This window comes from Wallemia mellicola, assembly GCF_000263375.1.
Source record: "Wallemia mellicola CBS 633.66 unplaced genomic scaffold WALSEscaffold_26, whole genome shotgun sequence".
Lineage (NCBI taxonomy): Eukaryota > Fungi > Basidiomycota > Wallemiomycetes > Wallemiales > Wallemiaceae > Wallemia > Wallemia mellicola.
In genome coordinates this window covers 12,829-34,601 of record NW_006531983.1, presented here as the reverse complement: position 1 = coordinate 34,601, position 21,773 = coordinate 12,829, and the positions used below count along the sequence as shown (strand labels likewise).

General features: G+C 36.1%; 12 protein-coding genes across 12 annotated transcripts; 9 read left to right on the top strand and 3 right to left on the bottom strand.

Moving 5' to 3' along the window:
• Position 1: 1 nt before the first annotated feature.
• On the bottom strand, positions 2 to 1,306 carry WALSEDRAFT_48810 (hypothetical protein). The gene is made up of 2 exons (XM_006960300.1): positions 1,154 to 1,306; positions 2 to 1,108 (listed from the first exon to the last, which is right to left on the bottom strand). Exons 1-2 carry the CDS (start codon positions 1,178 to 1,180, stop codon positions 26 to 28), a joined length of 1,110 nt encoding a protein of 369 aa, XP_006960362.1. The 5' UTR covers positions 1,181 to 1,306; the 3' UTR covers positions 2 to 25.
• A 37-nt stretch (positions 1,307 to 1,343) lies between these two features.
• Positions 1,344 to 2,479, top strand: WALSEDRAFT_61390 (hypothetical protein). Its single transcript, XM_006960299.1, has 2 exons — positions 1,344 to 1,390; positions 1,449 to 2,479. The coding sequence occupies exon 2, from the start codon at positions 2,164 to 2,166 to the stop codon at positions 2,368 to 2,370; it is 207 nt and encodes a 68-aa protein (XP_006960361.1). The 5' UTR covers positions 1,344 to 1,390; positions 1,449 to 2,163; the 3' UTR covers positions 2,371 to 2,479.
• Positions 2,480 to 2,853: 374 nt separating this feature from the next.
• On the top strand, positions 2,854 to 4,349 carry WALSEDRAFT_41109 (kinase-like protein). Its single transcript, XM_006960298.1, has 3 exons — positions 2,854 to 2,929; positions 2,976 to 3,599; positions 3,646 to 4,349. The coding sequence occupies exons 1-3, from the start codon at positions 2,868 to 2,870 to the stop codon at positions 4,331 to 4,333; spliced, it is 1,374 nt and encodes a 457-aa protein (XP_006960360.1). The 5' UTR covers positions 2,854 to 2,867; the 3' UTR covers positions 4,334 to 4,349.
• Positions 4,350 to 4,520: 171 nt separating this feature from the next.
• Positions 4,521 to 5,742, top strand: WALSEDRAFT_70483 (calcium-dependent phosphotriesterase; the record flags this gene model as incomplete). The annotated part of the gene is made up of 4 exons (XM_006960297.1): positions 4,521 to 4,529; positions 4,577 to 4,959; positions 5,004 to 5,318; positions 5,369 to 5,742. 4 exons carry the CDS (start codon positions 4,521 to 4,523, stop codon positions 5,721 to 5,723), a joined length of 1,062 nt encoding a protein of 353 aa, XP_006960359.1. The 3' UTR covers positions 5,724 to 5,742.
• A 54-nt stretch (positions 5,743 to 5,796) lies between these two features.
• On the top strand, positions 5,797 to 7,029 carry WALSEDRAFT_61387 (hypothetical protein). Its single transcript, XM_006960296.1, has 3 exons — positions 5,797 to 6,147; positions 6,203 to 6,899; positions 6,935 to 7,029. Coding segments are annotated over exons 1-3 (777 nt in total). The 5' UTR covers positions 5,797 to 6,069; the 3' UTR covers positions 6,937 to 7,029.
• Positions 7,030 to 7,383: 354 nt separating this feature from the next.
• WALSEDRAFT_66196 (hypothetical protein) lies at positions 7,384 to 8,737 on the top strand (the record flags this gene model as incomplete). Its single annotated transcript, XM_006960295.1, has 7 exons — positions 7,384 to 7,653; positions 7,700 to 7,854; positions 7,901 to 7,942; positions 7,993 to 8,084; positions 8,130 to 8,224; positions 8,269 to 8,424; positions 8,471 to 8,737. The coding sequence occupies 7 exons, from the start codon at positions 7,384 to 7,386 to the stop codon at positions 8,735 to 8,737; spliced, it is 1,077 nt and encodes a 358-aa protein (XP_006960357.1).
• Positions 8,738 to 8,807: 70 nt separating this feature from the next.
• On the top strand, positions 8,808 to 11,114 carry WALSEDRAFT_33937 (phosphoglucomutase). The gene is made up of 5 exons (XM_006960294.1): positions 8,808 to 8,888; positions 8,935 to 10,627; positions 10,679 to 10,823; positions 10,868 to 11,052; positions 11,097 to 11,114. The coding sequence occupies exons 1-2, from the start codon at positions 8,818 to 8,820 to the stop codon at positions 10,535 to 10,537; spliced, it is 1,674 nt and encodes a 557-aa protein (XP_006960356.1). The 5' UTR covers positions 8,808 to 8,817; the 3' UTR covers positions 10,538 to 10,627; positions 10,679 to 10,823; positions 10,868 to 11,052; positions 11,097 to 11,114.
• WALSEDRAFT_61386 (hypothetical protein) lies at positions 10,965 to 11,964 on the top strand. Its single transcript, XM_006960293.1, has 3 exons — positions 10,965 to 11,015; positions 11,063 to 11,107; positions 11,155 to 11,964. The coding sequence occupies exons 1-3, from the start codon at positions 10,981 to 10,983 to the stop codon at positions 11,498 to 11,500; spliced, it is 426 nt and encodes a 141-aa protein (XP_006960355.1). The 5' UTR covers positions 10,965 to 10,980; the 3' UTR covers positions 11,501 to 11,964.
• A 1,446-nt stretch (positions 11,965 to 13,410) lies between these two features.
• WALSEDRAFT_66192 (elongation factor) lies at positions 13,411 to 14,888 on the top strand (the record flags this gene model as incomplete). Its single annotated transcript, XM_006960292.1, has 3 exons — positions 13,411 to 13,419; positions 13,469 to 13,784; positions 13,834 to 14,888. The coding sequence occupies 3 exons, from the start codon at positions 13,411 to 13,413 to the stop codon at positions 14,886 to 14,888; spliced, it is 1,380 nt and encodes a 459-aa protein (XP_006960354.1).
• Positions 14,889 to 15,652: 764 nt separating this feature from the next.
• WALSEDRAFT_30260 (TIP120-domain-containing protein) lies at positions 15,653 to 19,350 on the bottom strand (the record flags this gene model as incomplete). Its single annotated transcript, XM_006960291.1, has 3 exons — positions 15,653 to 15,927; positions 15,973 to 17,913; positions 17,961 to 19,350. 3 exons carry the CDS (start codon positions 19,348 to 19,350, stop codon positions 15,653 to 15,655), a joined length of 3,606 nt encoding a protein of 1,201 aa, XP_006960353.1.
• Positions 19,351 to 19,353: 3 nt separating this feature from the next.
• On the bottom strand, positions 19,354 to 21,700 carry WALSEDRAFT_33935 (Pkinase-domain-containing protein). The gene is made up of 4 exons (XM_006960289.1): positions 21,225 to 21,700; positions 19,975 to 21,178; positions 19,852 to 19,928; positions 19,354 to 19,806 (listed from the first exon to the last, which is right to left on the bottom strand). The coding sequence occupies exons 1-2, from the start codon at positions 21,575 to 21,577 to the stop codon at positions 20,554 to 20,556; spliced, it is 978 nt and encodes a 325-aa protein (XP_006960351.1). The 5' UTR covers positions 21,578 to 21,700; the 3' UTR covers positions 19,354 to 19,806; positions 19,852 to 19,928; positions 19,975 to 20,553.
• On the top strand, positions 19,375 to 19,996 carry WALSEDRAFT_66190 (hypothetical protein; the record flags this gene model as incomplete). Its single annotated transcript, XM_006960290.1, has 3 exons — positions 19,375 to 19,806; positions 19,852 to 19,928; positions 19,975 to 19,996. The coding sequence occupies 3 exons, from the start codon at positions 19,375 to 19,377 to the stop codon at positions 19,994 to 19,996; spliced, it is 531 nt and encodes a 176-aa protein (XP_006960352.1).
• Positions 21,701 to 21,773: the final 73 nt, after the last annotated feature.

Here is a 21,773-nt window from a genome sequence, read left to right as displayed (position 1 = left end):
TAAAATAGAATAAATAATGAAGAATCTATACACGTTTTTTCTTGGATCTCCTACCCTCTGCTTTACGTTTTACTTTCATATCCTCTCCAGTTACAGTTTCCATATCTTGTAAAACATCATCCAATTCACCTTCACTTTCATCACTCTCTGGTGTTCTCTCAACTCTCTTTTTAGTTTCTTCGACTGGAATGACACCGTCCCATTCTAAAACTGTTGGAGTTGATTTGACAAACACCTTACTGAAAATGTTTGCCTTGGTTGTTGGGTTCTTTCCAAGGATTTCTGGAGGTACTATGCTTGTATGTAATCTAAGGTATTTATCCATTGCTCCTGATAATGAGATTTCCTTGTATGGCGTTGGTGCTATAGTATTAATTGCTCCTCCAATACCCTTATAACCATTAATGAGTTTGAGATTACGTATATCTACATTGAACAAGTTGCTGTTGTTATCCGAAACGAATACATTGTACTCATGCTCGCCACGGCGCAAGTATCTTACGCTAGACGACTTAATTAGATCGTTGTTGACGATTGTTGGCTTCTTTGACGCTCTTGTGTCATATAGTCTGACACTACCATTAGCAGAACCAGTTATTATGTTAGTTTCACTGATATAGTCTAAAGACGTGATATGGATTGGTACCCTCAAATTCAAGTTGTCCGGTGGAAGGTTCTTAGCTCTCCAGACTTCACCATCGAGGAGCTGATCTTTAGCTTTCTTGCGCTCTTTCTTTGTTGCACCTTGTATACTGTCCACTTTAGGTGCTGTTGGAGTGTTTTCACTAATTTCGAGCGCTCTTTTCGCATCCCAAATAGAGAGATCGACTTCTAAACCACCGTATGCAAATGTTGAGCCATTTGGTGATACTCTCATATCCTTCAAGTTTGTAGGCAGACTTAGGTAACGCTCTTCAGCTTTTGATGCCTTATAACTCCAATGACCACTGCTAGTAGCAGCTACCAAGCCCCTTCCAAGGGTACTCAAACCAACGTAGTAGTCACCTCCTTTAAACCTAGGTTCATTCCATTCGTTGAGTAGGTTCAGCTTGTCTTCGCTGTTGAATTCATATTGTTGTATACTAGAATCTGCTCTGGCGGTAGATAACTGAAATATTGTTAGAATGATAACACTATATCCTAATAGTCCTACCTTATTAGTCTCCCTGTTGTATTCCATCTTCTGTACTGATCTCGTAGGATCGATATCATCTTGCGTGATGGTAGATGTGCTAACACCAGCCCCATTTACATCTACATCATTTAAGTTAATTTTTATGGATTTTATCAGACCATTCTGATCTCCGCTCAGAAATCTCATTGTGAGAATTAACGAGAGAGATGCGAATATGTATATGAGATATAAGCACTAAAAAAGAAGAATAAATATGTAGATTGTGTTATTGTAATATTTTGTAGAAGATAACAAACTCATAGTCGCGTTTTAGAATACAGGCTATCTAATTCATATTATCAGTACACTAAGAGTAGAAATCTGTTAGGTATAATATCGTACAATAAAACTATACCGTGACAGTTTTTTACATTGGTTAATAATATGCTGACTCTAGTGAGAAATGATAGATGTGAAGATAAATACTCTAATTGGCAGTTAATCTGACTATACCATATACTTTCTATCACCTTTACTTCTCCGTAGTTCAGAAAGTTACTTTAATTACACTGCTTTTGCTCTCGTGAGTCCTCTCCTATCGGTCGCAGCTGCAGCGGGAAATGGAAATTTGAAGTTCATTGCACATATAACAAGGAAGTTGGCTTTTCGTCAACGGATTACATTGGAGATTTAGGAAAATCCTATTTTGGAAAGTATGACAAAAGCATGACGATGATAAGAGAGAGAACTACTACAGGATAACTAGTGTGACGATAAGGACAATGGAAAGAAGGTAGTCTAAGACGGTAAGAGTAACAACAAGGATCTCAGATCTCTCAAGACAAATACGAAATTGTACGAGGATTTAGTTCAAAAGTATGACATCAAAGATATAAACGAATGTATGTTTTGATTTTATACTAGCTAACAAAGTCATAGGATTACAAAATGACCACAAAGAGAACAAACACATTAGAGAAGATAAGACATACGACAACAAAGGTTCAAAGACTATTGCTGGAGATTTGAGTTACGAAAAGTCCACGTAGATGAAGGTAAATAAAGTGGATAAGAAGATTAAAGAGATCACAAATACAATGACGAGAAATGAGGGATATATCACAAAGATGACCTCTATCAACGAAAGGCAGAAGACTATTATAAGAAGTCAGATGCTTGAAAGAAGAACACAAAAGAGTATTATTCAAAACGCGCTAAGAGGGATCAATAACGTGACAGAAAAGGAAGACAATTGAGAAACATGTTGTGAAAGTATACGATAAAAGAATCTAAGGATAGTGATAATATAGCGAGAAGTAATTAATTAGAATTTGTAATATTTGATCGATGAGTTGGCCACTAGGATGCAATCAGTTTAATGAAATTAATGGATGATATAATAATCCAATTTGAGTGAAAAAGTTCGGCTAAAATTAAATTAAATTACTATCATAAAAGCTCTATCTAGAGAAGACTATATTTGAGACATAACTTAAAGAGAAGACTTTTTTACTATGACGCAAAATTTCTAGAACAGTGTAGATCTCAAATGAGGAGCTTTTGACAGCTGAGTTGATAGGGACACTTCGGAATGTAACGGCACGTCAAACAATCCTTTGAGTTTGACAGCCTAGCAAGAAGTTAAGGAACATAATAGAGGCCGTTATAATATATGTGAAATAATAAAATAGATTTTAGATTTTATCAAACTTTATCGGCACGTTCTATAATCAAACGTTGATATCTGGCCGCGATGGCTGAATTTGAGAATACTAAATTTATAGGTGCGACGGATGATCCCTGGCAGCTATTCAGGTAGGTGATACATATAGCCATTAAATATATTCACCCCCTTATTCAGCAACAATGGCCAAGACTACACTATAATGAACCCTATTGGTTATGGTGCAAGCTCAATCGTCTACGCAGCCAAGTTCAACGGCAAGGATGATAGAAAGGAATCTATGTGCGCGGTGAAAGTCATCAATGTGGATAATTTCAATAGACACACTCTAGAATTACTTAGACGTGAATTACAACTTTTATCACTTAGTAAGCATTCGCAAGTCTTGAGAGTACGTGGTATGTGGATGGATGGACCAAAGCTACATATAGCCACACGATTAATGAAGGCCGGTTCAGTACAATCAATACTTAGAGATGCCTACCCTCACGGTTTCGACGAGACCGTTATTGCAACAATACTCAAACAAGCTTTATTGGGTTTACAATATCTTCACTCTAATGGTTTCGTTCATCGCGATTTCAAAGCTGGAAATTTGTTAGTTGATGAGAACGGAACTGTTCTGGTTGGCGACTTGGGTGTCGCTTCTAATTTGAATGAGCACGACGGTAGTACAAAGTCCCATCATCCTGCTTCAATTCCTCCGCATTTGGGTAGGAGACAGTCATTTGTTGGTACACCATGTTGGATGGCACCTGAAGTTGTAGAAAGGAAGCGTTATGATGCCAAAGCGGATATTTGGTGTGTAATTTCTCTTCGTTTCATGCTTATTCTAATTAATTCTCAGGTCATTCGGTATAACAGCGTTAGAATTGAGTTTAGGACATCCACCTAAAGCCAAACTACCACCGGTAACCATCTTGATGAAGACAATACACGAAGAATCGCCGACACTTGAACAGAATCAGGTAAATTCGAAATCTTACAGCTACTCAGATGGTATGAAGAGGGTCGTAGATTGGTGCCTGCGTAAAGATCCCAACCAACGACCGACTGCGTCAGAGTTATTAGCGAGTCCGTGGTTTACCAACAAGGCAAAGAAACCTAGTTATCTAGTATCAACAATTTTGGACGGTTTGGCACCCCTAACAGAACGCATAGAAGCAAAACAGAACCACACCCCTCATATGACGAGAAGTGATAGTTTTGGTTGGGATTTCACAATGATGACACATAACTCTAATGGCATGAATAGCGTTGATAGACGAAGACAATTACTAAACCATTCCTACGGAGAGTCTACGATTATTGACAAAGAAGAAGAAGAAGGAATAGGAGGAGCCGAAGAAGACAGTAACTCATCTGAATCAGATCCCAAACCACTAACACCACCGACGATACCAACTGCATTACCAATTACAGAGAGAGAAAATATACCAGAGCAAGAACACCTAAATAAGCGATACACCGATAACACAAATAAACGAAAGTCATTGAAAACCAAGTTTAACAAAGTTATGAACAAAATAAAGTGATAACCTGTACGAATTTATTGCATACAAACTTCTTTGATCATAACTATCACGACTTAAATGATAAAGAATATCATATGGATACTAATATTCACGATATTACTACCAAAGCTAATTTTATATTTATCACAGTATTTTAGTATCTTCTTAAAACCCCAGCTGCCGTATCTATACGTTGATTATAATAACGATGATATCAGTGGGAGATGTAATATAATACGTTCAAAGGGATTACAACATTGTGAGGATTTAATTACAATTAATGGTTTTGAAGACAACACATCCTATTCACCTTTATTGGCTAGTTGTGATGATAGATTTAAGTACAATACAGTTCTCGGAATATTCAAGGATAGCAGTAAATCTGGTTCAATTCAACTAATAGAACCATATATATCAATAGACGGCTACTTAGACGCGTCAATTATACCACTTGAATTTAAAGGCGTCGAAGAAGATTTCATTTTGCACCCACTTGGAATTGAGAGCTCACCATCTAATAACAGGAGAATATTCGTTGTCAACCACGCCAGGAATAACTCGAAAGTTGAAGTATTCGACATTGATTATGATCTTGGTATGGCCAACCATATCTTCTCAATTGAGGACCCTTTGATTAAAACTCCAAAGTGAGTATCATATGATAATTTTCCAACCCTAACATTTCATTTAGTTCGATAGTCGCCCTTAATGATAACACTTTTTACGTATCAAATGACCATTATTTCAGTTTAAGGGATCGATCTATAATCGGAAAAATACTCAATTGGCTTGAAACATTCTTGAGGTTACCTTTGGGCTCGGTAGAATTAGTCAAATTTGACGAGAATACCGGCGCAGTTGAAGTTAATCATGCACTGCAATATATACCCTATGCAAATGGAATTACTTTAGTTGGCAATTATTTGGCGGTTGCGTCCACAAACAATAATCAAGTTTTATTATATAGTAGAGATAATTTGGACTTTATTAGATCAATTCACTTGCCGTGAGTCTTCTCAGTTACCGATTATACATTTTTTAATCACATAACATTAGTTTCCATGTCGATAATCTCAGTGTTGATAGTAGAACTGGTAATTTAATAGCTAGTGGCCATCCTCATTACCCAACTTTGATCAAATATGTGAAAAGTGGAGGTCAGTCTGAAAAACCTCAAAGTTGGGTTGTAGAGATTGTATTAGACAAAAAACAAGATGATGTTGAAGATACCAGGAATAAAGCAATGGTAGCTCAAAGGAGGTTATTAAAAGGTAACAAAGATGATACAATAAACTCCATTTTACAATCAAGCGGTGAATACATAAATTCAATAACAAAATTAGAGAAAAATAAAGATGCACTATTCGCTAGTGGTTTATATATGGATGGAATTCTATCTTGTAAAATATGAATTTTTATTTTAGTTGGCCGATTGATATTGATTTTCGGTGGTAATCAGTCTCGCCAGATTAAGGTTAAAACCTAAGGTACAATAATTTACAAATAGCTTGGGGTAAAAGTGTCTTGAATTTGTCTTAAAAAGATACCATAATTCAGCTATATAGATTCATAAAACTAAACACAAATTGTCAGCAAATGCCGATTTCATGCATACCACCGGCCAATTTCATAATTAAAAATGATGACAGCGATACGCCGGTACATTCCAGGCACGAAAATTGAATTGATAAAAAGCTGCGTGATTGGATTCTTCTTAATTAGCAAACACAAACGTCTTTCATTCAAAAAAGCCTCTAATGGACGCATTCACATTCAATCAAGGACCTTTGTCTCCATGTACATCTCCTTCAGATTCCCCTATACATTCCATTGGGGTAAGTTATTCGAATGTTGGTATGAATACACATTCTGACATTTGCATTCTTACAGCTACCAAACTACACATTCCCACCTTCACCTCAATCAAGTCAGCCTTCAGTAAAGAGAGTGAGACTCGAAGACAGCAATTTACAAGATTACAGCATTGGATTGTTGAACTCAAGTCCAGGATTGGATAGCTCACCAGTACAAGCAATAAACAAAAAGAGGAAATTGAGCACTGATCTTTCAACAAACACAACAAATGCATTGGGGTTGGATTATAACAAAGAAAATGATTTTGACTATAACTTCAGTAGCTACTTCTACCCAAATCAAGATAATGCAGCACTCAACTTTACATACTCAAACTGGTGGATTCCAAATACCACATCAACATTACCAACTCAAGCTACTACACCTCGCGCATATAATAACAGCTGGTACCTCCTTAATCAGGATGATGAACCAGAGGAGATTGACAGAAGGTCTTCAACTTCTTCAACTGTCTCATCAACTAGTTCGTACTCTGAATCACCAAAGGTGTTAGAGTCCCCTGTTTCTGAAGTGAATGATCCATTTATTAAGGCTATTCAACAATCACCTATTAATATCCCAACTGAGTCAAGGGCTAAGGCAAAGAAGCAACAAGAGAGCGTACCAAGAAAAAGAGGAAAGTTACCAAAACATGTAACTGAAATACTCAGAAAATGGTTAATGGAGCACGCGGGACACCCGTATCCATCCGAGGAGGAGAAGAAGATGCTTTGTGGCATCACAGGATTAACCTTGACACAAACTAGCAATTGGTTTATCAACGCTAGAAGAAGAATATTAGTCCCTGCACCAATGAACAGTACACCAAATCAATCACGTAAAAAATCAACCAAGCAAGCAATTCAATCATCACCCCAATCTAATGTCCAAGATTATGAACGGATGTATAATCAACAATATCAAAAGTTGACGCAGGCGTAACTTTCTACGAACAAAAACTGCATAGGAGCATTTTTTTTTTCTTTTTTCAGGATACAAGAATTCATGGATTCATAATCAAGCGATCATGACTTTATTTCTCATATCAATCGAAAATTTTCATATTCTATCAACTTGTTTAAATAACTTAGGAGAAACTATTTTAGTATATTAACAGCTGTATACACTACATTCATTTTAAAGGATAAAGACCACTTGTTTTTTTGTACTTACAACTCGCATTAAAAATAAATAAAACTTCATCTACAAATTTTACCATGACTTATATTGGTCAATTACCTGGATTATATTGGGATGAGGAAAAGTTAAAATATTTCCCGATTACTAAGAAGAAGCCGATAATTGATAATACTACTAGTAAACCGGCAGAACCCGCTCGCCAAATTCAATTAACTCCAAATCTAATAAAAAATCCCCATCGATTCAATGATGCAATAAATCTATACCATCAAACACTTGATAGGAGGCTAAGAAAGCAACCTAATGTAAAGATATACTCACATTTTTATCCTATATCTGCCGCAGCAGTAAGTTTACTCATCTGAGCTTGGCCATGCAACTAAATTCACGCAGAGTTTAGCCGAGCGGACGATCGCTGTAGCAACATCACAGCTTAATTCACAATTGCAAAAGTTTAATTTGGATACAGAGGAGAGAAAGTATATACTCGAATCTAGTCCTGGTAGTGTCGAAAGTCTAATCGCTATTGATAATGATGATAATATCGGGTAAGATTAAATTAAAAGAGAATGATCATTATTAATACACATTAAGAGTCGTTAAAGTTGCTTACAAATCGACTAATTTGTATAAAACGTGCGTATACTTATTCTTAGTAGAGAAGACATCTGATATCAGGTACAAAGTGATTTCGACGGCCAATCACTAGTGCATTTACATACTATTAATAATTCAAACTATTTTGATAGTGATTTCTTTGACAGAAGTTACTTGCTTGGTGCGTTGAATCTAATCAAAAACGGCAGAACTAACTTTTAAGTAGCCATCGATAAAACACTGAATAGAATAAACCAGCGTAGAGAATTCGTGAAGTACAAGTCAGATGTTGTTTCACTATCTGCCTTAACAGATAATGAGGTGTGCCAGTGTATCTCCATATCGGACAATCTAACATATTATAGACACTCTGTGGATTGAGAAATGGTAATCTACATCTTCACGATTGGAGAATGGGCAATAGAGCGCAGCCTTCAGTGTGTTCTTTCGATAGAACTGTTAATAGACTGAAGAGGCTAAAAAATGGTAACACGTTCGTAATATCAACAATGAATGATGACGTGTGTATTAATATAACATCTAAAAAAAGGTCTGACAACAGCATAGCTACTATTATATGATATACGTATGAATAGACTAACGTCATCACTCAAAGGAAACATTAACAAAACGGTATTAAAGCAGCCATTTAGTACGATATTGAATGATAGCTATTTAGTAGTTGTTGGCGAAGATACCATTATGAGAACCTGGTCACTGCGGACGTCAGAGTTGATAAACAGCCAAGCGATGAGCAACGTTAATTATATAAATAACTACGAGGATAATTTATTAATTTGTAAATCAAATCAAATAGAATTTATTTCATTCTAAAACTAAATTAGTGCGTCCCCATTTTTATCTCAAAAATAAAACGCGTCTTCTGCGCATTCCTCTGTTTCTTAACTAACGCCATGTCAATTGAAAGTGTACAAACAAAGGCATTCCAAGACCAAAAGCCTGGTACATCTGGATTAAGAAAGCGGTTAGTTTGGCTCTATAAGCGTCCATTCTTGACTTACACCATTTAGTGTCAAAGTATTCCAACAAGATCATTACACTGAGAACTTTGTATGGGCTACACTCCAAGCAATGTCAAACCCACCAGCTAAGGGTTCCACTCTAGTCTTAGGTGGTGACGGTCGTTACTATGGTGTTGAATGTGCACAAAAGGTACTCAAATTGAGTGCAGCAGCTGGCGTTAAGAAGGTTATCGTCGGTCAAAACGCTATTTTATCAACACCTGCAGCTAGCAACCTCATTAGAAAGTACAAAGCAGATGGTGGTATCCTTATGACTGCTTCACACAACCCAGGTGGTCCAGACAACGATTTTGGTATCAAATTCAACGTCGCAAACGGTGGCCCAGCTCCGGAATCAGTTACAAACGAAATTTTCAACATCACAAAATCATTGACTTCATATTCCATCGCTCAATTACCTGATCTTGATATTAGCAAAGTTGGTAACTTCAAACACGGTAATTTAGAAGTTGAAGTAGTCGATTCAGTTAAAGATTACGTTGAATTGCTTAAAGGTATCTTTGACTTTGATTTAATCAAGAAATTCTTGTCAGAAAACCCATCATTCAAATTCCTCTTTGATGGTCTTTCCGGTGTTACAGGTAGCTACGGTCAAGCTATCTTCCTTGGTGAACTCGGTTTGTCAAAAGATAGCGTTCAAAACGCTGTTCCACTCCCAGATTTCGGTGGATTACACCCAGACCCTAACCTCACATACGCTCATGATTTGGTTGAACGTGTAGAGAAGGATGATATCACATTCGGTGCTGCATCAGATGGTGATGGTGATAGAAACATGATCATTGGTAAAGGTGTCTTCGTTACACCTTCAGATTCTGTTGCAATCATCGCAGATTGGGCTCACGTTATACCATACTTCAAGGGCGGTTTGAAGGGTTTAGCAAGATCTATGCCAACTTCAGGTGCTATTGATAGAGTCGCAAAAGTTAAGAATGTAGAAGGATTTGAAGTTCCAACAGGATGGAAGTTCTTTGGTAACTTAATGGACGCTGGTAAGCTCTCCATTTGTGGTGAAGAATCATTCGGTACTGGATCTGATCACATTAGAGAGAAGGATGGTTTATGGGCAATCGTCGCTTGGTTAAACATTATCGCAGCTGCCAACCAAGAACACAAGGGATGGAACATCAAAGACATCCTTCAAGCACACTACAACAAGTACGGTCGTAACTTCTTCTCTAGATATGATTATGAGGAGGTCGACTCACAAGCTGCTAACAATATGATTGAACACCTCACAAAAACCTTTGAAACCATTGATGGTACCCAATTAAAGGCAACCACTTCAGATACCACATTCACAGTTAAGGAGTCAGGTAACTTCTCCTACACTGATCCAATTGATGGCTCAGTTTCAAAGAACCAAGGTCTTTACATTGTCTTCCAAGATGGTTCCAGAGTTATCGTTAGATTGTCAGGTACAGGATCGTCTGGTGCAACTATTAGATTATATGTCGAAAAGTACTCAACTGAATCATCAGAATATGGTCAAGATGCACAAGTTGGACTTTTACCTTTGATTGAAGTAGCATTGTCATTATCAAAATTACAAGAATTTACTGGCAGAACTAAGCCAACTGTTATCACTTAGATATTTTGATTCATTCGTTGTTGAGTTTGTTTAATCTTCTCTTGAAGTTTGTGAAATTCATTATTTAGAATAAAATGCCGTTGTTTAAGACTAAAATGAGTGTGTCAGTCTTTGTATCTAACAAGTAAAGAAGACACTGACCTTGTCAATTCATTTCTATAGGCTTGCTTATCAAATAACTCCTTGCGTAACTCCTCAGCCGTCTGTAGAGGTGCTCTATGCGACACTTTCTCTGTCGTATGCTCCTGTTGTTGTTCACGAAGGTATACACCAAAAATTAAACTAGCTGGAATATGATAAGCAAATTAAGATAGTTATAAATAAGCTAACCTGGTATAATTACTGCAGAAGATATTAATATTTGTTTTTTGCTCAATCCCATTAGTCGAGGTTGTTAATGAAGTCACGAGGAGCTACTGATTCCGGACGGCCATCATCGTGAAATGTCGCACGAAGAAATACCGCTACCATTGGGATGGTGAGCTTATCTTATTACAACTTTATTTATCTAATAGCTCCACCTAGGATTAGAGAATTCGATCCAAATCATCAGACTTACTTTTATGTCGAGTATGTTCGAGTACAGTTAATATAACTACTCACTAATACACTCATAGCACTCAGCAAACTCCAGCTCATGTAACTTGGGATGATCCTAGGCTAAACCCGCTATACAACAATCTCTTACCTTCACAATCAAGCAACAGTCAGCCATTCACGAAAGCTGATAGCCCACCTACAAAGCAGCAAGTCTCCGATCAATTCGAAATTACTAGAAACTGGTTTGAACAACTCACCGATGACGAAGCTACTCCACAATCTAGTAATTGCGTAAAAGACCTAGCTGCGGGTAGTTTAGGTATTCTAGCTTTATCAGCAGTCGCATTTAAGCAATCTAATGTCAATAACTTACAAAATAACCGTACACGCGGTGCTGGTTGGGGTTCAGGTTTATCGAATTAGCCAATAAATTGATATGGATTTGAATGATTTTATGAATAAATATTGTATTTAACGTTATTGCGCTTGCTTTTAAGTTGTAGCTTTAGCAACATCATAGATCATGACGTCATTTGTATTTCATGATACTTTTAATCTCTGTTGACAGTTGCGATAGCTACTTTCCCTGATTAGAATGAATTATTAATCAGATACTTATATATGTGTTTTTGGTAAACCATATGAATCAATGTTAAGACACTAGTGTATCATACTATGATAGGTAATATTAAGGTACTTGAATGTGCATTCCTAACAAATATACGATGACTTGGACCAACTCGCAAGTTGATGATGTCCTTGTCCTCCTATACTCACACGTTCTATACGGATCGGTGCAGTCTTCCTTCACTTAAGAGACATATTGGGGGTCTGACTGTTATTCGCTGAACTTTTACACTACATTGACACATGTACCATGCTATTTCATATTCTCACAGGCTCACTATTTGCCTAGTCTCTTAACTGACGAACGTTTCGCACCTCTATTTATTAGGACATTTCTTGACGAGTTGAGGACACTAAGTATAGAAAATGAATTTTTTGTAGGCTCTAAACAAGTGGCGTTAGTCACAAAAAACCAACCAACTAGCAAACATGACAGCAATCACGCTAGACACAACTCACAGGACTTGCACTTGATCTTGGCCCTATCGACAATACAGACTTCGTGGACTATGTAATAGATGTAGCTAAGCAATATCAAGGTGGCAACATAGATCTTGACAAAAAAAAAAGACACAAGGAAGATAGGCGGAATTTTTTCGATTATGTTATGATGATTTTGGATCCTTTTCAATAAATAATATGATATTATCTCTGAGACTTCAACAAATAAAGGTATTGTTTAGGTATATGTTTTACGTTATCGTTAAGGATCACAAAATGCTCGAGGTTTATCTTGAAACAAAGATATATTCTTGAAGCATGTACTAATCCAGGGTCAGATGATGTATAATCTTGATGCATATATACGCACTAATAGATAAATTAAGAAATACATAGAAGTATTTAACATGATTGACTTTGAGGTCGTTACATACATTGCATCTATGAATAAATATATCAATTTCATGCTGATTATTCTACCGTATCAGTAGTGTCCTGTGATGTATTTATTGCATACATTTTCGTAGTATCTTGCCGTGAGATTCTATTTGAAGTCATAACTTTAACTCAACAACTAAGAGTACTTTCGACATAGTCAACTATTACAAATGTATGATGTTTATAGCAAATTCGATTCGACTGTTATATAATCTTATTCTTCAATTCACTACATTACAAAAATTACAAGATTATGATGTTGGATTGACAAATCTCAATAACTAAACGAAGATAGTAGAGACAAAAAGGTATACAGAGAATTAAACGTATTGCCGCATTGATCTGCCTCACAACATCCGCATCATTACATCGATTATATGTCCTGAGAAGATAAGACAGATTCAACATGAATACATAAAATTAAGTCCCATTTATATATGTTCCAAAATTATAAAGTTTGACGCCCTCCACCTTAGGTCCTACTTCTTGTATCTAGTGAGATATAAAATTTGTTGGAAGGGTCTGGTAGTGATAACAATAAATACTATGCAGCAAAGAGGACATCCGTGTGATTATAAATAAATACTTGATTATATAGTATACAGGTGCCGAGAAATCACAATTGTATTGCATAACACCACTAAGAGAGAAGACATTAGAGAGAAGACTATATACCCCGAAAGTACTAAATTTTTATAAATAAATAAAGCTATACATTTTCCTGTATTATTTCCCGACTGCCTGACAGACAAATAAAATTTAAAATCTCTCCCCATAAATTTGAACCCACAAATCTTTTCTTCTTCCTCAGATTCTATCATCTTAAAATGGGTAAAGTGGGTAAAATATCAAACAATCCTAGCAAATATCTAATAGAATAAAAAGGAAAAGCTCCACCTTAACGTCGTCGTTATCGGTCACGTCGATTCCGGTAAGTCAACCACCACTGGTCACTTGATCTACAAGTGTGGTGGTATTGACAAGCGTACCATCGAAAAGTTCGAGAAGGAAGCTGCTGAACTCGGTAAGGGTTCCTTCAAGTACGCTTGGGTTCTCGACAAGCTGAAGGCTGAGCGTGAACGTGGTATCACCATTGACATTGCTCTCTGGAAGTTCGAAACTCCAAAGTACAACGTTACTGTCATCGATGCCCCAGGTCACAGAGATTTCATTAAGAACATGATTACTGGTACCTCCCAAGGTGAGACAAATTTTCTACTCAAAATTTTTGTTCTAACATTAGCCAACAGCTGACTGTGCTATCCTCATCATTGGTGGTGGTGTTGGTGAATTCGAAGCTGGTATCTCCAAGGATGGTCAAACCAGAGAACACGCTCTTCTCTCCTTCACCCTCGGTGTCAGACAACTCATTGTCGCCGTCAACAAGATGGACACCACTCAATACTCTGAAGCTCGTTTCACAGAAATTATCAAGGAAACCCAAAACTTCATCAAGAAGGTTGGTTACAACCCTAAGAACACCGCCTTCGTTCCAGTCTCAGGTTGGAACGGTGACAACATGTTGGAAGCCTCAACCAACATGCCATGGTACAAGGGTTGGGAGCGTGAAACCAAGGCTGGTGTCCTCAAGGGTAAGACCCTCATCGAAGCCATTGACGCTATCGAACCACCAACCCGTCCAACCGACAAGCCACTCCGTCTTCCACTCCAAGATGTTTACAAGATTGGTGGTATTGGTACAGTACCAGTTGGTCGTGTTGAAACTGGTACTATCAAGCCAGGTATGGTTGTTACCTTCGCTCCATCAGCCGTCACCACTGAAGTTAAGTCCGTTGAAATGCACCACGAATCATTAGAAGCTGGTTACCCAGGTGACAACGTCGGTTTCAACGTCAAGAACGTTTCAGTTAAGGATATCCGTCGTGGTAACGTCTGTTCTGACTCCAAGAACGACCCAGCAAAGGAAGCTGCTTCATTCAACGCACAAGTTATTGTCCTCAACCACCCAGGTCAAGTTGGTGCTGGTTACTCACCAGTTCTCGACTGTCACACCGCCCACATTGCTTGTAGATTCTCAGAACTCGTTGAGAAGATCGACAGACGTACCGGTAAGACCCTCGAAGCTTCACCAAAGTTCGTCAAGTCAGGTGATGCTGCCATTGTCAAGCTCGTTCCAACCAAGCCAATGTGTGTTGAGACTTACAACGAGTACCCACCACTCGGTCGTTTCGCTGTCCGTGACATGCGTCAAACCGTCGCTGTCGGTGTCATCAAGTCAGTTGAGAAGACCGAAAAGGGTGGTAAGACCACCAAGGCTGCTGAAAAGGCCGGTAAGAAGAAGTAAATTGCTTCAAATCAGTAGCTGCCCCTTTAATTTAACATCAAATACCGCATTCCTTTTTCCTTCACGTCGTCCCTCGTGTACCGTTTCAGGGCCCGCTACGGCATTTTATAAATATTTATTCTTTTGGATTTGATCGTGTGTTTTGCTAGTTTATTCAATGTGTTGATGTCCAAAAATGGTAAAGTTGTTTGTTCCGAAACTTTCGAAAAAGAAAAGATTGACATTTTTTTTCCAATTAATTTCTGTTCTTAGCTCAACAGGTCGATTAAATATGTGCATCTGTCATGCTTTCCAATAATTTAAGCAATATACATGATAGATTTGACAACGTTACATGACATTTCCAATAGCTTTTTAAACACCTATCAGTTGATTTTCACGTATTTTTCATTTTTTTAAGTATATAATTCCATTACATATGGTGATATCTTATTGTACTATTTTATGGAATAGATGAGATCGTCCTTATTCGTATAATCGATGCTTTCAATTGGTTTAAATTGATTTCCTATCATATTGTACGTACTAAAGAGTTATCTGACAACAAAACTCCCAAAAATTTACATTAAGAAACATTCTATATGTTACCTTGAAATCTATAACATTGAAAATTTTAGTGTCTATTTCCAGTGAATCACGTAGTTGAATGAAACTTTGTTTTTTACAAGCCAAAACACAATAACATGATGAGATACTTCGGTGTTTATGTTGTTTACAGAAATAGAAAGAGACAATGCAATGAGATGAAACTAAATTACTCCCCTCTAATCAGTTTGCATAGCGTCACTGAATTGAGATGCCGTTAAATTTGAGCAAGAAAGAAAAGTATTTCTAAACTGAGCATTAGGTTCAACAGTTTGTTTAATGACTTTATTGAGATGTTCATTTCTTTCCATTGAAATCACACTATTAAGTGTTGCCAATGTACGTAAAACTGATGTTTGCAATTCAGAGTTACGTTCATGTTCCATCTTCGTTGCACTATCTTTTGGTTTGAATAGTAAAACCTTCTCTAACTTTTGAATGATTTCTTCAATTGCTAGTAATTATGTCAAAGAAAATCATCATCATATTGTAAACTCACAATTCATGACAACGTCTCTGTCAATCATAACTAATCTATTCAAAATGAGATAGGTTAAGATTTTAATCTCATCAACATCATTTAAACCTTTGAGAACTTGACCAATCAGGTCGTCTTTGCTAATTAAACTAACGCAGTGATTTGAAATTGTATATAAACATTCATAAGCAGTTTTCCTAATTGGTAAACCATCATCAATCTTTTCTTTAAATGGACCTAAGGTAATTTCTCTAATTAATTCAGGTTTTGAATCAGTTTGTTGTAATAATAAAGGTATGTTTGATTCTTTAATAAGGGTTGGTTTATGTCTAGCTGCTGAATTAATTGTTGATAAGGTCATTTTCTTTACTTCCAAGTTAGAATCTACCAATAATTGATCAAATTTGTTAAATATATCAACCAAGTAGTTTTCATTTGTGGACTCAGTTAAGGTGTATCTAATGGCAACAATTGAGATTAATTTTGTTTCTTCAAAGTCAAGTAAATCTTTTACTTTTGGTAAATATGTGGAAGGCATTGATAAACAAAGTTTACCAAGACATTCAGCGCTGACATTTCTAACATTCTCATCATCACCAACTGAGATTAAAGAATTAAATAACTTGTCAATTTGATCTTGATCAATTTGTTCAACTGATTGTGAAATTACTTGCTTTATTGATGATAATATTAAATAATCAGAGTTCTTCATTAATTTAAGCAACTCTGGTAGGAATATTTTTGTACTACCAGCCGAGATGTTACCTAAACTGAATGAGGACGCTCTGCGGATATTATCTTGATCATTATTGAAGTATCCGCCAACGATTGTGAACAAATCCGGATATTTGACTGAAAGATCTATATCTTTACCAACTTCACCAACCACCAATAAAGATAAGTACACATGTGATACTTGATTTGGTGATTTGAGTACGTTCAAGAAATTTTCAATATCACCTTTACTTGTTACAATTACACCACCAATGAGTTTGCTAACATTTGCGAGTATATGTTCACCCTCACCACCTACATCACTAACACTGACATCTTTAACTTGATCTAAAAGGTTACTGACAATTTCAGGACCAGCAGATGGGTTATATGTGACAGTCAATTGGTAAAACTTTTCTAATGAATCTAACCCTTGACCACCGAGAACGAGAAGAGGTGATAGAACGAGTGAGTATGATTGATGTAATACTTTAACAATAGAGTTTCTAATTTCATCTCTGCCTTGAACCAATTGACTTGCAATATTTAAAGCATATGGAAGAGTATGAAGATCATTAATCGTTATAAGTGGTAAAGTACTAGTGATCAATTCATTTGCAAGATCAAGATCGATTTCATTGACGACCCTATCAAGCAAAGCTTCCAAACATTCAAAAGTAGTGATTTTAACTACTCTATCGTTTTGCTTGATCAAAGGTGTAATTTGCTTGAGAAATTCCAAAAACCAAGTTTGGAATAATTGACCATCACATGTAGTTGAATTTGCAGCAACCTTAATAGCTTTGATGGCAGCTAATCGCGTGAGATTATTCGATAATCTTGAACTGAGAAGTGAAAGTGAACGACTGTCATTATTCTTAGTTATAATATCACCTGCATGTGATAATAAAACAGCAACGACGTTTATTGCATCTTCTTTGACATTGTTTGAAAGTTCACTATCTTGAATACTCTCATTGACTGCATTATTTATTAATTCAAGGTAACTGTCAATGCGTTCTTGCTGAAGTGGATATGGAGAAACCTTACCATCTTCTCTCAATGGACGAAGTAGAGTGACAAGGTTCTCAAGTGATGTAAGTGCGAGTGAACAAAGCTTGTGATACTTTGTAAGTTTTGTCGTGTTGATGAGTGCATCTGTAAGTGATGGTATGGCTTGGTGAATAGAACGGTATGTGTGAGTTCTGAACAGTGAATTCAAGAATGTTAAAATTTCAATTGGTAAACCTGTTGATGGTGTTAGAAGGAAGTATTATTTGCAATGCAAAACACACCTGCAGAGATTGTTGATTGAATATCTTTCAAACCTTGCTCGATGAATGGAGTGATATCATCAATGTGGGGAGATTGCAATGAATCTTGGAAAGTATTGACCAAAGTGTTTAACAGCTTGTATGCGTTGAGTCTGATAACTAGAGATTTATCGTTGAGATGCTTCGTGATCGTCTTTATGAGTGGCTTTTGATAGGTTTCGTTTTGCAAATCACTGTTAAGATCTAGATCCATCTCGTTGTGTTTGCGTTTGAGAGAACACCTTTCATTCAATGAAGCGTTGATCAAGAAGAAAGAGTTTATTGCGTTAAACATCTCTAGTTTGACACTCTCTTCACGCTCATTTGAGGTAATATTGAGAAGGTTTAAGAAGATGGAGGAACATAACTGATGCAACAAATGTGGATTATTGAGAGTGATAGTAGATATCAACTTCGCAGAAGCCTTTCTTACTTTCCAACTGAGGTCATCGTTATCGGAAAGGGGTTCATCCTCTTGATCTTCATCGTCATCTTCATCGATGTCATCATCATCATCATCAATTTCAAAGTAATTTGGGTTGTAAGAAATGAATTTCGATGACAACGCTATTAATGATTCTAAATGTTGTTGTGGGTTCAGATGCTTAATGAAGGCTTCCAAAGTCAACAAAGCGGATTCTTTGATTTCATCGTCTGAGTTATCTAGATGGTGGATAATGATGTCCAGATGATTTGTGTTGTTTAAGATATTCAAAGTATTTGTTATTAAGAGATTTGTGATGATGAATTGGCTGTTAATGTTGTTGTTAATAAATTCATTCAGCTTGTCTTGATAGTAATCATCTATCAGGAGCGAAATGATGTAAATTGACTTCTTTTTTAATGAGTATCTAGCTGACGACGATAAAATATTAAATTGAGAATCTAAAACCTCAATTGATTGGTCCCTGTTGAGAATGAAATTATGAATCAATTCGAGTAAGATGTCTAAACTTTCGATTGATAAGTCCAAAACTAAAACATTCTTTATTAGTTTATCGAGATTGATGAATTGAATGTTATCTAAGTTCTTAATAATCAACTTGATAGTAACTAAATAGATGTCATTCAAATCATCTTTCTTGTTATTCTTTAATAACTCGAACAAGTTATCAATCAAGTAGTTTAAAGATTTCAATTTTAGTTTATTTAATAATAATTCTATAGAGTTACTTGTTAACTGTTTAACTTCAAAGTTATTATCATCTAAACTTTTTAATAAACTATCGATTAATTCAATCTCTAGATCGTCATTTATAATTTGATAGTTCTTAATTAATAAGTTTAAATCATTCATTGCCATAAATCTATAGTCACTATCGACATCTTTCAGTTTATTTATTAATGATATCACTTTTTGCTGTTGAGCCATCTTGGACGTCAATCTAGAAGAGAGATGAGCGATTTAATTAATAAAAGAGAAGATATAAATAATGAATTAAATATAATATTTAGTTATTTTAAAGATAATAATATTAAGAAATCTACACCTTTACTAGATAAAGAAGGTTTCCCAAGGAATGATTTAGATATAGTGACTATAACTCAGTATAGACAAAGGTTGACTGTATTACAAAATGATTTAGAGAGAATTAATCAAGATATTTATAAATTCCTGGAGCAACAACCGAAAACAGCGGCGTCAAGTGATAGAAAGCCGATTAAACATTCAACCCCTTGGTCTATCGTGAAATCAATAAAACCATCTTCAATAGCAGACAACGCTGGTTTGTTGAAAGATGATCTGATCATCCAATTCGGTCCATTTAGTCATCTCACGTTAGATAACTTTGAAAAGTTACCAGGATTCATACAGGAGAATAGAGGCGTAAGGAAGCTTTTATAAAGAGATTCACCTATTGACATCCTCCAGAACGACGTCAGAGTTATCATTCTTAGAGATAATCAAGAAATTACCTATACTTTCAATTTAAATGGTAGTCCATTAGGGTGGGTAATTTTTTTGTTTTAACTTGATCTCCCTAACATCCCCGAGTTTACATATCGTACCTTTGTAATTATGTGCTTAATTAGTTTCATGACATCACCTTAATTAGCCTCCTATCTTTCCCACATACTCTCATGTCCGAAATGTTTAATCAATTGCCAACTCATGATGGTACGGGTACCTTCATTGGAGGTGACTTTGATAACATTACATTCACACCTTCGAGCATATCATCCAGTTTACCCTCAAACATTTCAGCTGAAATTTTAGATCTCTTTACAGATGAAGACTTAGTTAATAGACAGCCTTTATTAGTTAGTCAGAGAGTTAAAAGAGGTAGAAGATCTTCAAAACCAAATTTATGTTCAAATTGCATTGATTTTTATAGTGATTTAGATAACTCAATATACGCACAATCAGCTGGCTTAAATAAGCGACCAATTTTAGATTGCAATCATGTTGAATTACCAACATTTAGTAATTATTTTTTATGCTTTTTAGAATATTTACACATTTTACCATCAAGTAGCAATTTTGATATGCAATCAACTCAATCAAACAATGGTGTACCTTTATTCACAAGCTTTACATCAATTCCAGAAGAAATTTTCAGAGTTTAGATTAAAATTATACAACGCCTGTTGACCTAGAAGATTTTTTATACTTAAGAATCCATGGGTGATTTTGTACTTTCTCCAAACTCAAACGTTGTTCAGGTTCATGTACTAGTAATTTGCTTATCAAATCTTGTGCTTCAGGTGATACGTGTGAAGGTATACTATAATCAACTCTACTTATACGTCTATATGTTGCACTATGCCCACTCTCTTCAAATGGTGGTCCACCAACCAAAAATTCATAAGCTAAAACACCTAAACTCCATAAATCAACTGCTGCTGTATGTTCCCTTCCCTCAATCATCTCAGGTGGTAGATAATCTAATGTACCACATAATGTTGTTCTTCTATTTCCTGGCGCATGTACCGACCAACCGAAATCACCAATCTTCAATTCTCCGTTTATACCTAAGAGTAGATTTTCTGGTTTGATATCTCTATGAATGACGTGTTTACTGTGAAGATAAAGTAAAGCATCTGCCATTTGTGCTATGTATCTACTACTACGCTTATCGCTAAATCTACCTAATTTATTGAGTTGTTTGTAAAGTTCACCCTTTCCAGCAAACTCTATCATGAGGAAAATACGTTTACCATCATAAAAGAAACCATATAAACGTAAAATATTAGGATGTCTATGATATTGTTACTTTTGTTGTAATTCAAAAAGGAGATATTTACCTTAAATTAGCTTGAATTTCTATCTCTCTTCTTAATTGCTTTTCTACGCGTGCTTCTACTAATTCAGTCTTATAAAGACACTTCAATGCAACGACGAATGGTGGTTGAGTTCGCGTACGTGCCATGTAAACTCTACCAAATTTACCTTTACCTAGAGGTCTACCAACGTCAAACATATTCAAGTTCCACGCTTGTCCACGTAATTGTAAATCTAATATTCTACCTTTATCACCACCTGCTAAGTCACTCTTTCTATCCTCTTCATCGCGTTCTAAACCACCATCATATGTACCGATGAGACTATCGTTATTTGCCTTATGCGTCGTTGATTGAGTGTTCAAACTGTTAGCCATTTTGATTAAATTTGGCATCCTATTAACATCATTTGGTTTATATTTACTAGGTAACTTTTGTATGGTTTTCGGTTTATTACTATCACCTAAGGATAATCCTTGCATTTGTGAATGTAAATTCGCCATCTTGGTGGTAGTTAATTAAAGAAATCCTAGAGAAAATATCACCATGCGTGTATTTTTAAATCAAGAATTA